Below are 13,549 nucleotides of genomic sequence, written 5' to 3'. Positions count from 1 at the left end.
AATTTAGATTTCAGATAAGCAACAAATAATCTTTTATTTTATTTACTATTTATTATTTTTACAAATAATCTTTTAGTATAAATATGCCTCAAATATTTCATGGAACATTCTTATACTTAATTTTTTTTTTTTAAAGATTTTATTTTTTATTTATTTGACAGAGAGAGACACGGCGAGAGAGGGAACACAAGCAGGGGGAGAGGGAGAAGCAGGCTTCCCGCTGAGCAGGGAGCCTGATGCGGGCCTTGATCCCAGGACCCCAGGATCATGACCTGAGCTGAAGGCAGACGCTTAATGACTGAGCCACCCTGGCGCCCCTCTTATACTTAAATTTCAAATATTACAGAGAAAATACTTAAAGTTATTGTTTATCACAAATTCAAGCTTAACTGGGTATCCTGTATTTTTATTTACTAAATCTAGCAAACCTAGTGATATTCTGAGAATCTACAATTATAATAAGCTGTCATGGGAGCTGATGCTGCTGGTCGATGAACCACACTGTCCAATATGGTAGCCACCAGCCACATTTGGCTATTTAAATTGAAATTAGATTACGTTTAAGAAATTCCTCAGGCACACTAGCAGCATTTCAAGTGTTTAATTATGGGTGCATGTGGCTAGTGGCTAACTGTATTAGACAACACAGGGAAAGAACATTTCCACCATGTCAGAGTTCTGTTGCACAGCACTGCCCTAAAGCACAAACGAGAGTTTAGAAAGACCAGATTTATTTTCTTTCTTAAGAATTCTCGGTACTTCAAAATGATTTCCAAAACAAAAGTCATTTTTAAATTTCAGTAAATATTTAAATAAAATGTGTCTGCTTTTTCCCTATTATTAAAAATATTATCATTGGATAGATTATAATTTCTAATTACATCATCTTTGAATCAATATATGAATGTATTCTTTTCTTAAAAATTCTGATAATTTGGATACCCAGTCAAGCCTCACAGTCTAGAATGCAACATTTCTGAGCTTTCCTGCTGAAGCCAGTAGTGGGCGGAGGCCACAGGAAACTAACCACATATGAAGCAAACTCCAGTCTGACTTGGGCAGTGTTGCTTTTTGATTCAAAAGTGTAAAGACTGGCTTCTAGATGGTGATTGAAAATCAGGGAGGTCTATCCAAAATAATACAAGGCCCACAAGGACCAGCGTCCAGAATCCTGAGATACAAAGGCGAGCACTATTATGAAAACAGTTAAGAGAAACTTACTGTATCTGAGGGAAGTAGCGCCCCCCCCCCCCCCCCCCCCGCTGCTATACATACACTTAAAGACAGCATAAAATGAACACGTTCTTGAATTACTTGCCTGGTTTACTCTGAATAAGTAGGTAAATTATAAAATAGCATGACAAATGTATATAAGTAGATTATATGGCTTCGCACTTCTCAATTATATCAGGAATAGCTAATACTGAGTGTGCAGCTTAACTACGTAGTTCAAGATAAGTCAGTACACTCACTTTGCCCTCCTAATTTATAAAACCACCATCAAAACTTGGTGGTTATTTGCAAAATATATTTCTTTATGAAAATATAAATAATAACATAAGGACTTTAAAAAATTGTGGTAATAACATAAGGATATTTACTAATACTAATTTCACATAGCATTGAAATTCAAAATATGTATCCATTGAAGTGAATCACAGAACTAATTGATTTAATAAACTATTTGAGGTCTTCATTGAAATCCTCGTAAATTTAAGATTTAGGTGAAACAGGAAAAAAACATGCAATGGAAATTTATTTTTTTTTGAAGATTTTACTCATTTATTGAGAGCGAGAAAGAGAGAGTGCACGAGCAGGGGGAGAGGCAGAGGGAGAGGGATAACAGAATTAAAGTATAGCTCCTGGGAAGAAAATTCACTTTATTTTAAAATGCCATTTAAAAATTATTTCTGTTGGGGCACCTGGGTGGCTCAGTTGGTTAAGCGTCTGCCTTTGGCTCAGGTCATGATCCCGGGGTCGTGGGTCAAGCCCCACGTCGGGCTTCCTGCTCAGCGGGGAGTTGGCTTCTCCCTCTCCCTCTGCAGCTCCTCCTGTTTGTGCTCTCTCTCAAATAAATAAATAAAATCTTCAAAAAAAAATAAAAATTAAAAATTATTTCTGTCATGTAAATGGTTACTTTTAAACTGCTTTGAGCCTAAAAGTGATTTCAAATGTTTACTCATAGAATTTGCTACATATAATTTCTACATTATTTTAGTGTCATAAGAAAAATTAGATGTTTAAGTAATATAATTTTTCTCCTGTTTATTATAGCAAGTACAGATGAAGTTCAGGTTCCCCAAGGAAATATTGATCAAGTTGCTGTTGTGTCCACCAATGTTCTGTTTTTCGTGGTTCTATTTATCTTTGCCCTTTTTGAAACGTAAGTTTTATTCTGTCTTCATCAAATCATATTATGTAAATAACCTGTATTTCTTAATGTAACATTAATCAGTTATATCGATGTTCTCAAAAACTTTATTACTGTAAGGCATATTTTTTGTCATGATATAAAAAGTATATATAAATTTTATGCTTTTAACCTGAATATAGTTAATTCTCTGTAATCTTACTACTTTATCTTCCTTATAAAGGAATCTGTTTCACTAATCTTTCTTTTCTTTTTCTGAGTGTTAGATATATATTTAATATAGTTCTAAAACTTTAGTGCCATGATTTAATTAACTTTAAGCTATATAACTCTCTATTTACATGTATGGGGTTCAGCCTGGCAATGTTAACTCTATTTAAGCTCTGATCCTGAAAAAAACTAGCATATTACAAAATCTCTGCCTTTATAGGTTTTGTTGACCTTTAGCTATCATACGGCTTTTTTATTTTTAAAATGCCTTTCCGTTATATTATAAAAATAGTACATTCTTGGTATAAATATTCTAAAGACTACAACTATATCTCCACATCCTTTTCTTTCCCTGGAAGTAACCACTGCTAATACTTCAGTATTAATTTTTCAAATATTTTTTTTATACAACTGTAAGTAGTGGTGTGTGTGTGTGGTGTGTGTATTAAATCAACATAGAATATGGACATCATTTGAAAATTTGGTTTATTCCTTTGTCAATAATTGTAACATTTTTATGCCAGTACATGTAGATTTGCTTGACTTTTTTATTTTTAAAATTATTGAGGTATGTGAAAGTTTCAGTTCATCTGATTTGGGGGCATTTTTAAAAACTGTGGTAAAATATACATAACATAAAATGTACCATTTTAACTATTTTTAATTGTACAATTCAGTGGCATTAAGTATAGTCACATATGTTGTACAACCATAACCCCTATCCATTTCCAGAATCTTTTCATCATTCTAAACAGAAGTTCTACACCCATTAAACAGTAAGTCCCCATTCCCCCTCACCCAGCCCCTGGTATAGCCTTTTTATACTTTCTCTATGAGTTTGCCCAATCTAGGTACCACAAATAAATGGAATCATACAACAAATTTCCTTTTGTCCTTTGTGTCTTGCTTATTTTCACTTAGCAAGATGTTTTTAAGGTTCATCCATGTTATAGCATGTATCTGGATTTCATACCTTTATGGCTAAATAATATTCCATTGTGTGTATATACCAGTTTCATTTATCCATTCATCTGTCAATGGACATTTGGGTTACTTTTGGCACTTGTGAATAACACTATGTTGCTATGATGAACATTGGTGTACAGGTATCTGTTTGAGTCCCTGCTTTCAGTTCTTTTGGTTATGTACCCAGAGGTGGATTTGCTGAATGATGTGGAATTCTATGTTTAACTTACTGAGAAACTACCAAACCATTTTCCTCATCAGCTCCTCTGATTTTAAAATTAAAAATGGTGATGTTCTTTTTTTTTTTTTTAAGAATGAATATCTTAGGGACGCCTGGGTGGCTCAGTTGTTAAGTGTCTGCCTTCGGCTCCGGTCATGGTCCCAGGGTCCTGGGATCAGGCCCTGCATTGGGCTCCCTGCTTCGCGGGAGGCCTGCTTCTCCCTCTCCCACTCCCTCTGCTCGTGTTCCCTCTCTCGCTGTGTCTTCCTCGGTCAAATAAATAAAATCTTTAAAAAAAAAAAGAATGAATATCTTAAATGTATTTCAATTCCATTTTGTAACCAGTTAATAGAGGAGATAGAGAGCAGGAAAAGAAGCTTGGCAAGGAAGGAGACAGTCATATAAAAGAAGAACAACATTCAGAAGTAGGGAAAGAGGGGCACCTGGGTGGCTCAGTCAGTTAAGCGTCTGCCTTCAGCTCAGGTCATGATCCCGGAGTCCGGGGATCAAGCCCCACGTCAGGCTCCCTGCTCAGAGAGGAGTCTGCTTCTCCCTCTCCCTCTGCCCCTCCCCCTGCTCCTTCTCTCTCTCTCTTGCTCACTCTCTCTCAAATAAATAAAATCTTAAAAAAAAAAAAAAGTAGGGAAAGAAATACATTCAGAAATAGGGATGAAAGAGACTGAGGAAGAAAGAAAATCCAACAAGTTTCTCATCACTTAATAATAGTAACATTATTATGTTAGTACTTATTTCAATGAAATTAAAAAGAAACCAATTTAAACCAGTTTAACCATGACTAGTTAGTTAGTATGGTAAGAATTACGGTTGGTTTGTTTCTTTTCCTGTCCTTCAGACTTTTTGCAATGTGGATATATTACTTATATAATTAAAAATAAATATTAGTAAATAAAAATACAAACTTAGTAGCTTGTGCATGTAACAACAAAATGTGCTTAAAATGTGTTTTTTTTTTTTTTATGTAGAGCTGGTGTCCTTGCTAAAAGGGATGCAAATTCTTGAATGTATCAATATCATTATTAAAGCTTCTATTTCATATTTATAATGACTATGATTTAAATAAAATAAGAATAATTTTTTTGTTTTTCTTAGAATCGTTACTCCATTAACAATGGATATGTATGCCTGGACTAGAGAACAAGCTGTATTATATGATGGAATAATACTTGCTGCTCTTGGAGTTGAGGCGGTTATTATTTTCATGGGGATTAAATTACTTTCCAAGAAGTAAGTTATGTGTCTTTGGTTTTGTTTCAGTGCATTTTAAAGTAGACTTTTAAAAAATCTTTTTTTTAAAGTGAAACATGAAACAGAGCTAACAACATACACAAGTGTGTTAGTAGAATAACTTAAATTTTTTCTCTAATTATGTATTACTTTTAGTCCTTGAATGTTTACAAACAGATTTAAAGTTTATTAAGGGAGCATGATATTTCTATACCATATGATATATTCTTTGGTAAAGCAAGATATTTTGCAAAGTGAATTAATTTCTTTTTTTTATTTTAAAGATATTTATTTATTTGAGAGAGAGAGTGAGCGAGAGAGAGCACAAGCAGAGTGAAGGGCAGAGAGAGAAGCAGACTCCCCACTGAGTAGGGAGCCCCATGCAGAGCCCGATCCCAGGACCCTGGGATCATGACCTGAGCCGAAGGCAGACACTTAACTGGCTGAGCCACCCAGGTGCCCCCCCCCTTTTTTTTTAAGATTTTTATTTATTTATTTGAGAGAGAGAGAGAACAAGAATTAATTTCTTCTAACATATCTTTTGTATATTATGGTTTTTTAAAAATATTTCTAAAAGTGTATTTTATAAAACTTTATTCTGCTGTATGGTAATATATGTTGTGCAACAGAAAAGAATTAACGGTTAAGTCTGGAAAATTCTGGTTAAAATTACCAAACTTCTTTACTCTAAAACTTCCAAATCTTTAGGACATATATATAATATTACCATAATGACAAAGACATTATGTAGCATTTCTCAAAGTTACTTGTAACTTTGACCACAGAACATTGTTTTCTTTTTTTAAATTTTTTTAAAAGATTTTATTTATTTGTGAGAGAGAGAGAGAGCAGGAGCACAGGGAGGAGGAGAAGCAGACCCCCTGCTGAGTAGGGAGCCTGCTACTGGGATGATCCCAGGATCCCAGGATCTCAACCTGAGCTGAAGGCAGACACTTAACCAACTGAGCCACCCAGGCGCCCTAAGAACATTGTTTTAAAGAAGCATTTTGTAAAACTACAACTGTAATGAACACACTTTGGGGAAAGTGCTTGTAAATTAAGTTCATTCATATAGTCTGAGATGGGACATTAGTTGATGAGTTTAGACAATTCTAACAATTTAATTATTCCTAAAATGCTTTAATAATACTTCAGAACTTTAGGGACGCCTGGGCTGGCTCAGTCGGTTAAGCGTCTGCCTTCTGCTCAGGTCATGATCCTGGGGTACTGGGATGGAGACTGCATCTCCCTCTCCTGCCCCCTGCTCATGCTCTCTCTCTCACTCTTTCTCTCAAATAAATAAATTTTAAAAATCTTTAAAAAAATAATACTTTAGAACTTTATAAAGTTCTAAAATCAATTAACAAATCATGAGTCAGTGTGTAGGGTTAGGTGCAATGGGAGATACTATGAAGATTCCTATGCTTATAGAGCCAAATAGAGGGGCCAAGATATAGATACAAACATAGACATAGATTTATATTCAAAATTAAATAATAATAAATGCATCATAGAGTAGAGCAGTCCTGCTGATAGGCATTCTTACAGATTGTCCAATTCCATACCTTCACAGAGCTTGTATTCTATTGGGTGGGAAAACCAATAAACAAAAATATGAAGTCAGGTCGTGTAAGTACTATGAAGAAAAACGGGGAAAGGAAAAGAATAAAGAGTAGCAAGGGCAGGGTTGGGAGAGAGCGGCAGGGTTAGAAAGAAGCAGGAAGGCAAGTTTGGCCAGAGCAGAATGAAAGAAATGGCAAATGGGAGAACATTTGGTTAGAAAGATGTGAGACCTTATAGGTATTCTGAGGGTGACGTGAAGTGTTTGGGTTTGTTTCTTTTGTTTTAGGAAGTCTTTGGTCTTGTTTGTATATTTCACTTTTATTATGGAAAATTTCTAACATATACAAGGGAATAGAGAGCATCATGTACTGAATTTCTAATATCCATTACCCAACTCCAACAATTACCAATCCTTGGATAATTGTGATTCATCTATACCTCTACCTACTCCACACTCCTATCCCCTATACCTGGATCATTTTGAGGCCGATCCCGGATATCATTTCATGTCTTCCATAATATTTCAGTATGTATCTCTAAAAGTTAACGTTCTCACATCTAAAAAAACTAACCGTGGGGGCGCCTGGGTGGCTTGGTCGGTTAAGCAACTGACTCTTGATTTCAGCTCAGGTCATGATCTCAGAGTTGTGAAATAGAGCCCTGCCTCGGCTGCAGGCTCAGTAGGGAGCCTGCTTGAGTTTCTCTTCCTCTGCCCCTCCCCCCAGTACATGCACATGTGTGGTCTCTTTCTCTCTCTCTCTCAAATAAATAAATAAATCTTTAAAAAATAAATAACAAAAATAAATTTAAAAATTAAGTGATTTCTATATATCCAGGCAGTATTCAGATTTTCTCTACTGTTGCAATAGTTTTTAAAATTTGTTTTGTTTCACAACTTACTTGACTCAGACTCTTAAGTTTCTTAAGTCTCTTAATCTATACATTTTCCATCTTTCTCTCTTTTTTTCCCTTCCAAATTGAAGAAACCAGGATGTATGCTTTAATAGCTTCTCACATTTTGGATCTCGCTGATTGAATCCCTGTGGTGTTTTTTGTTTTTTTAACATTTTCCTGTGTTTACTATATTTCTCAAAAATTGGTCCTTAGATCTAGAAGCTTGATGAAATTTGAGTTCAATTTTTTGGCAAGAATATACTTTACAGGTAGTACTATGTGCTTACATCATGAGAAATATTACATTTTTTGTTTATCTCTTTTTATACTGTTAGTGACTATTGAGCATTCCTAGATTCAATAATTTATTAATAGATCATTGCACAATGCTGGTTTTTAATTCTCTCATGTCTTTATTTAACTTTTTGGAATATTTTCTTTAAAGAGAACCTTCTCATCACCAATTATTTGGTTATCTTGAGGTACAGTTTGTATAAGAAAGACAAGATGACTATTTCCTTTTATTAACTGATTTTTTAAATAATGAGATGGTTTCCTAACATCCCTTAAAAGTAACCAAGAGTACTTTATTTTATTTTTTTAAGTATCTTTTTTTTTTAAAGATTTTATTTATTTATTTATTTGACAGAGAGAGACACAGCGAGAGAGGGAACACAAGCAGGGGGAGTGGGAGAGGGAGAAGCAGGCTTCCCGCTGAGCAGGGAGCCCGATGCGGGGCTCAATCCCAGGACCCTGGGATCATGACCCGAGCCGAAGGCAGACGCTTAACGACTGAGCTACCCAGGTGCCCCAAGAGTATTTTATTTTAATATAATATGAATTCATAGATTATAACATTTTTATGTGTTTTAATCCATTGTCATTACTATTATTTTTGGTGTTCACACTGTTGTGCTTTTGGCCAGCATCTTCAAATTGGCTCAGAGTACCTTTATCTAGGTACTAGGAGTACTTAGTAGTCACTGCTAGCATCTATACTCTCTGATATGAAAAAATATACAGACTCATCTTTTTTTTTTTTTTAAGATTTTTTTTATTTATTTGAGAGAGAGAGAGCAGGAGCAGGGAAGGGCCAGAGGGAGAAGCAGACTCCCTGTAGAGCTGGGAGCCCATCTTGGGGCTTGATTTCAGGACCCTGAGATCCTGGACCTGATCTGAAGGCAGAAGCTTAACTGACTGAGCCACCCAGGTGCCCCTCCAGGCTCATCTTTTTTTTTTTTTTTTAAAGATTTTATTTATTTATTTGACAGAGAGAGAGAGACAGCGAGAGCAGGAACACAAGCAGGGGGAGTGGGATAGAGAGGAGCAGGCTTCCCACCGAGGAGGGAGCCCGATGCGGGGCTCGATCCCAGGACCCTGGGATCATGACCTGAGCCGAAGGCAGACGCTTAACAACTGAGCCACCCAGGTGCCCCCTTCCAGGCTCATCTTATACATTTTCTGTTTTAGATCTGAAATCAGTTGGTTCTTTTTAGTGGAAAATTATGTTTAACATTCATATTAGTTGGTATATGACTAAAAGGATCAAGATATTATATCATAATTTTTAAAATATAGAAGTAATGAAACTATGTAATACTGTTTTATTTTTAAATTACAGAGTTTCTGTTCTTTAACAGGATTGGCGAGCGTGCTATTCTACTGGGAGGATTCATCGTTGTATGGGTTGGCTTCTTTATCTTGTTACCTTGGGGAAATCAGTTTCCCAAAATACAGTGGGAAGGTATAGCCATACACAATTCTATAATGTTAGCCCCTGTTATTCATCTAAAATGAGCACGTAATGCGCTGTACTAATTTTGTTTCAACAGATTTACATAATAATTCAATTCCTAATACCACATTTGGGGAAATTATTATTACTCTTTGGAAATCTCCAAGAGAAGATCACAGTGAGGGACCAACTGGTTGCCCAGTTGAACAAGCCTGGTGCTTCTACACCCCCATGATCCATCTGGCCCAGTTCCTCACATCAGCTGTGCTAATTGGAATAGGCTATCCGTCCTGTAATGTTATGTCCTATACATTATATTCAAAAATTCTGGGACCAAAACCTCAGGTGAGTTAGTTACCCTGATATTGCTATCGCAATTATATGAAATATAGTTGTAAACACTCATATTTTTTGCTACCATTCTCTGTTTTTATACAAGCTGACTTGGTGGATTTTTATCATATTCAGCCCTTTTTTTATGATTTTATTTATTTTATTTTAGAGGGAGAGCACCAGAGTGAGGGGAGGGGTGGAAGGAGAGGGAGAGAATCTCAAGCTGACTCTGTGCTGAGCATGGAGCCTGACGAAGGGCTCAATCTCACAACCCAGAGATCATGATCTGAGCCAAAACCAAGAGTTGGACACTTAACCGACTGAGCCACCCGGGCATCCCCCAAGTTTTATTTCTGACTCGCCTTTTTAGTAGAAATTGTTTAAATGGTCACAAAGTGAAAATATTAATTTCTTCCTTAAAAATTACACTGATAGTTTTACATTTTCAGGGCAGAAATTAGTGTTTCTACTGAAATAAGGCAAAGAGAAAAGAAAATTTTTAATACTGTGTTTTTAAACTATAATAGTAGGTAAAACATTTCTGAGTTTTTTAATGTATAAAATTGTATTTTCAAATTTTCAAAATCAAGAATAAAAGCAAATTACAAAAGCAACGTATGATAGTTGTAACAAAATTCAAATGGTTTGAAGTGTGTATAGCAGAAAATGAAGGCTCCCTTTAGCCTCAACACACTAAAGTTACTCCTGTTCACTTCATTTGCATTTTTCAATACCTACTCAAGCATATGCACACTCATGCCTTTTTAGAAAAAGATAACACAGAATATATCTCATGTACATAAATTTTTTTCCATCTTGAATTTTTTTACAATAGCCATAGCCCTCTTTCCATGTCAGTGCATATAGATGTTCTCATTATAAGATCTTACCCCATGTAAGACCTTATTCTTTTAAGCAACTGATTAGCATTCCATACATTAAATATACCATAATTTATTTACTTAATCTACCATAGGTTGTTTTCAATTTGAGGATATTGAAAGTATTGCTGCACTGTACATTCTTGGGTAGATTATCGGAAGAGTGACATTGTGGTATAGTGGAAAGTGGAGAAGAACCATGAGAGACAATGGACTCTGAAAAACAAACTGAGGGTTCTAGAGGGGAGGGGGGTGGGAGGATGGGTTAGCCTGGTGATGGGTATTGAGGAGGGCACGTTCTGCATGGAGCACTGGGTGTTATGCACAAACAATGAATCATGGAACACTACATCTAAAACTAATGATGTAATGTATGGGGATTAACATAACAATAAAAAAATTAAAAAAAATAAAGATGAAGAGATCATATTTACACTAAAAAAAAAAAAAAAAAGAAAGTGGTACAGTGAAGTCAGCCAACCATGCCTTCAAATAGTTTGGACAAGTTACTTGAATTTTCTGAGCTTCAGCTTCCACATTTGTTAAATGGGGATAATGCCAATTGTAGAAATTTGTGAATGTTGGAAACAATATATGTAGAGCACCTAGCACAGTGTAAGTACAAAATAAATGTTGGCTGTAAATGGTAACTAATAAATTATATTGTTTCCAGGGCTTCAGCAGACACTGTTTGTCCCATTATAGTACTGTATTTTTCTTAAAGTGACTAATCAAATAAGTTTACTGTTCATTATTTGCTGTATTTGTACAGAGGCATTTTATATTTAATTTAAAAATAAAAGATGGAGAAAGTGATTCTTGTGAGTTTATCATAGTTCGGTAATAGTAGTATCATCCTTATTATTATTTGTATCATCCTTATTTTTAAAATAACTAAACCTGAATATCAATCTGCTTCTCCTTCTCCCCTCCCTGCCACAGGGTGTGTACATGGGCTGGTTAACAGCTTCTGGAAGTGCAGCACGGATTCTTGGACCCGTGTTCATCAGCCAACTGTACACTTCCTTGGGCCCACGATGGGCATTCAGCCTTGTATGTGGAATAGTGGTACTTGCCATCCTGCTCCTGGTTGTGGTTTACAAAAGACTTGTTGCTTTTTCTGTAAGGCATGGAAGGATTCAAGAGTAACATAACTAACCCTGTGATGGAAAGTACTTGTTGTATAGGACTTCCTCTTTCAGGGCTCTGCTAGGTCATTGCCATGAGTCAGTTTCCAAAAGTCAGGCTGCTAATATTGTATATTTTGAATAACAAGAACATATATTGAATAATACAGGGAATTGAATGTGTAATTGTGAATAGTAAGATAATATAAAAACACTCTGGTTCATAATTTCCTTATTTCAAAAAATATTCTATCATAACATCTCTTTTGGGGTTGCATGAACTCATGAGTGAATGGACAATGGTTTATAAATATGAAGTTGTACTCTTAACTCATTCTGCAGAGGTGTCATTAAAATAATGAGAAAATATGCAATGAAACCATAAGGAAAGTTCTGTATGAATTACCTGTAACAAAAAAAAATGAAATTATAGAAATTACCTAAATAGAAGTACCTCTGTTTGAAGATACCTACTTTTTATTTATTAAAAAATGCAGTTTCTATTATCAAATTTCCTATGAAATAAAAATCATGACTCTTAAATTTTCTATTTACCATGGCCTGCCGTTCTACCTGACGTTCTATAAGTCATTATCTTTAATACTACACCTTTTGTCCTATTTTAGTTCAGGATCTCACTAAGTAACCCCTAAGTTAATAGGTAAGCACAAATAATGCTAATATTTGAGCAATAAAGAGGATTAAGAGATCAAGATGAATTACACTACCTTTAATAGGACTAATTACAGTTTTCTTTCAAGTACTAATAACTCACTTTAGAAACGTAAGCCAAGTGTGTTACTATATACGTATACTGAATAGCAAACTGTTTATTAAAATTATTGGCATTTTTCAATTCTCTTAAATTCTGGAGAAAACTATCACTTTAATTATTTACTTTTCCCATCTCTCGGTAGTGACAGGGAAGACACAACAGTTTTCAAACTGTCTGTGTAGCTATTCAAAACTGCAGAATTTTAAATTTGCATGGGCCATGACAGCCCCAACCAAGTTAGGCTAATAAATAAATATTTGAGGCAAAATTGCTTTACTCTTAACAGTTTACTGAGTTTACTTGAAGTTGGCTAAATCACACTCTCTATGTATACATTTCTACCTCTACATATGTTGAATGCTGATAAGAAGAACTAGTATAGAATTATGTATGTGGATAATCAATATTACCAAAAAATGCAAAAATAGTTCTAAATATTTTTCCAGATGTTTCCTATGCTAAGTTTTATTTTCAAATCTCAAAGTAAGGGGTGCCTGGGTGGCTCAGTCATTAAGCTAAGTCTGCCTTCAGCTCAGGTCATGATCCCAGGGTCCTGGAATCGAGCCCTGCATCGGGCTCCCTGCTCAGCGGAAGGCCTGCTTCTCCCTCTCCCCCTCCCCCTGCTTGTGTTCCGTCTCTCGCTGTCTCTCTCTGTCAAATAAATAAAATAAAATTAAAAATCTTAAAAAAAAATCCCGAAGTAAATAAGTAAACTCTATAATCTGCACTTTATACTACGTTTGCTGTACTCTTGGTTTTTTTCTTTTTTTTTTTTTGGCTTGAACAACAGAAATTTATTTCTCACAGTTCTGGAGGCTAGAAGTCTGAGATCAAGGTTGTCAGCAGGGTTGGTTTCTTCTGAGGTCTCTCTCCTTGGCCTGTAGAGGGATATCTTCTCCCTGTATCTTTTATTTGTTTTTCCAGCTTTATTGGGATATAATTGACATATAACACTGTGTAAGTTTAAGGTGTACAATGCATTGATTTGATGAACTTATATATAGCAAAATGATTACCACCATAGCATTAGCTAAACCTCTGTCCTATCACATAATTATCATTTCTTTTTTGTGGTGAGAACATTTAAGATATACTCTCTTAGCAACTTTTAAGTATATAATACAGTATTATTAATTGTGATCACCATGCTGTACAGTAAATCCGCAGAACTTATTTATCTTATAACAGGAAGTTCTGACAGACATCTCTCCATTTCGTCCACCCCCCAG

The 13,549-nt window shown here is 35.3% G+C and overlaps 1 protein-coding gene across 3 annotated transcripts in view; it reads left to right on the top strand.

The window, feature by feature from the left end:
* The window catches only part of MFSD8 (major facilitator superfamily domain containing 8), a 38,411-nt gene extending 25,609 nt beyond the window's left edge, over nucleotides 1-12,802 (top strand). For all 3 annotated transcript variants that reach the window (XM_032412807.1, XM_032412805.1, XM_032412806.1), the window contains 5 exons: nucleotides 2,275-2,383; nucleotides 4,878-5,012; nucleotides 9,110-9,213; nucleotides 9,302-9,549; nucleotides 11,361-12,802. In XM_032412807.1, the coding sequence (XP_032268698.1) occupies nucleotides 2,275-2,383; nucleotides 4,878-5,012; nucleotides 9,110-9,213; nucleotides 9,302-9,549; nucleotides 11,361-11,567 (803 nt within the window). In that variant the 3' untranslated portion in view covers nucleotides 11,568-12,802. The remainder of the gene's footprint in view (nucleotides 1-2,274; nucleotides 2,384-4,877; nucleotides 5,013-9,109; nucleotides 9,214-9,301; nucleotides 9,550-11,360) is intronic.
* The last annotated feature ends 747 nt before the right edge of the window (nucleotides 12,803-13,549 follow it).

Source organism: Phoca vitulina, unplaced genomic scaffold (genome assembly GCF_004348235.1).
Source record: "Phoca vitulina isolate PV1807 unplaced genomic scaffold, GSC_HSeal_1.0 scaffold14, whole genome shotgun sequence".
NCBI lineage: Eukaryota > Metazoa > Chordata > Mammalia > Carnivora > Phocidae > Phoca > Phoca vitulina.
The sequence above is the reverse complement of the archived record's forward strand: the minus strand, read 5'-3'. Positions and strand labels throughout refer to the sequence as shown.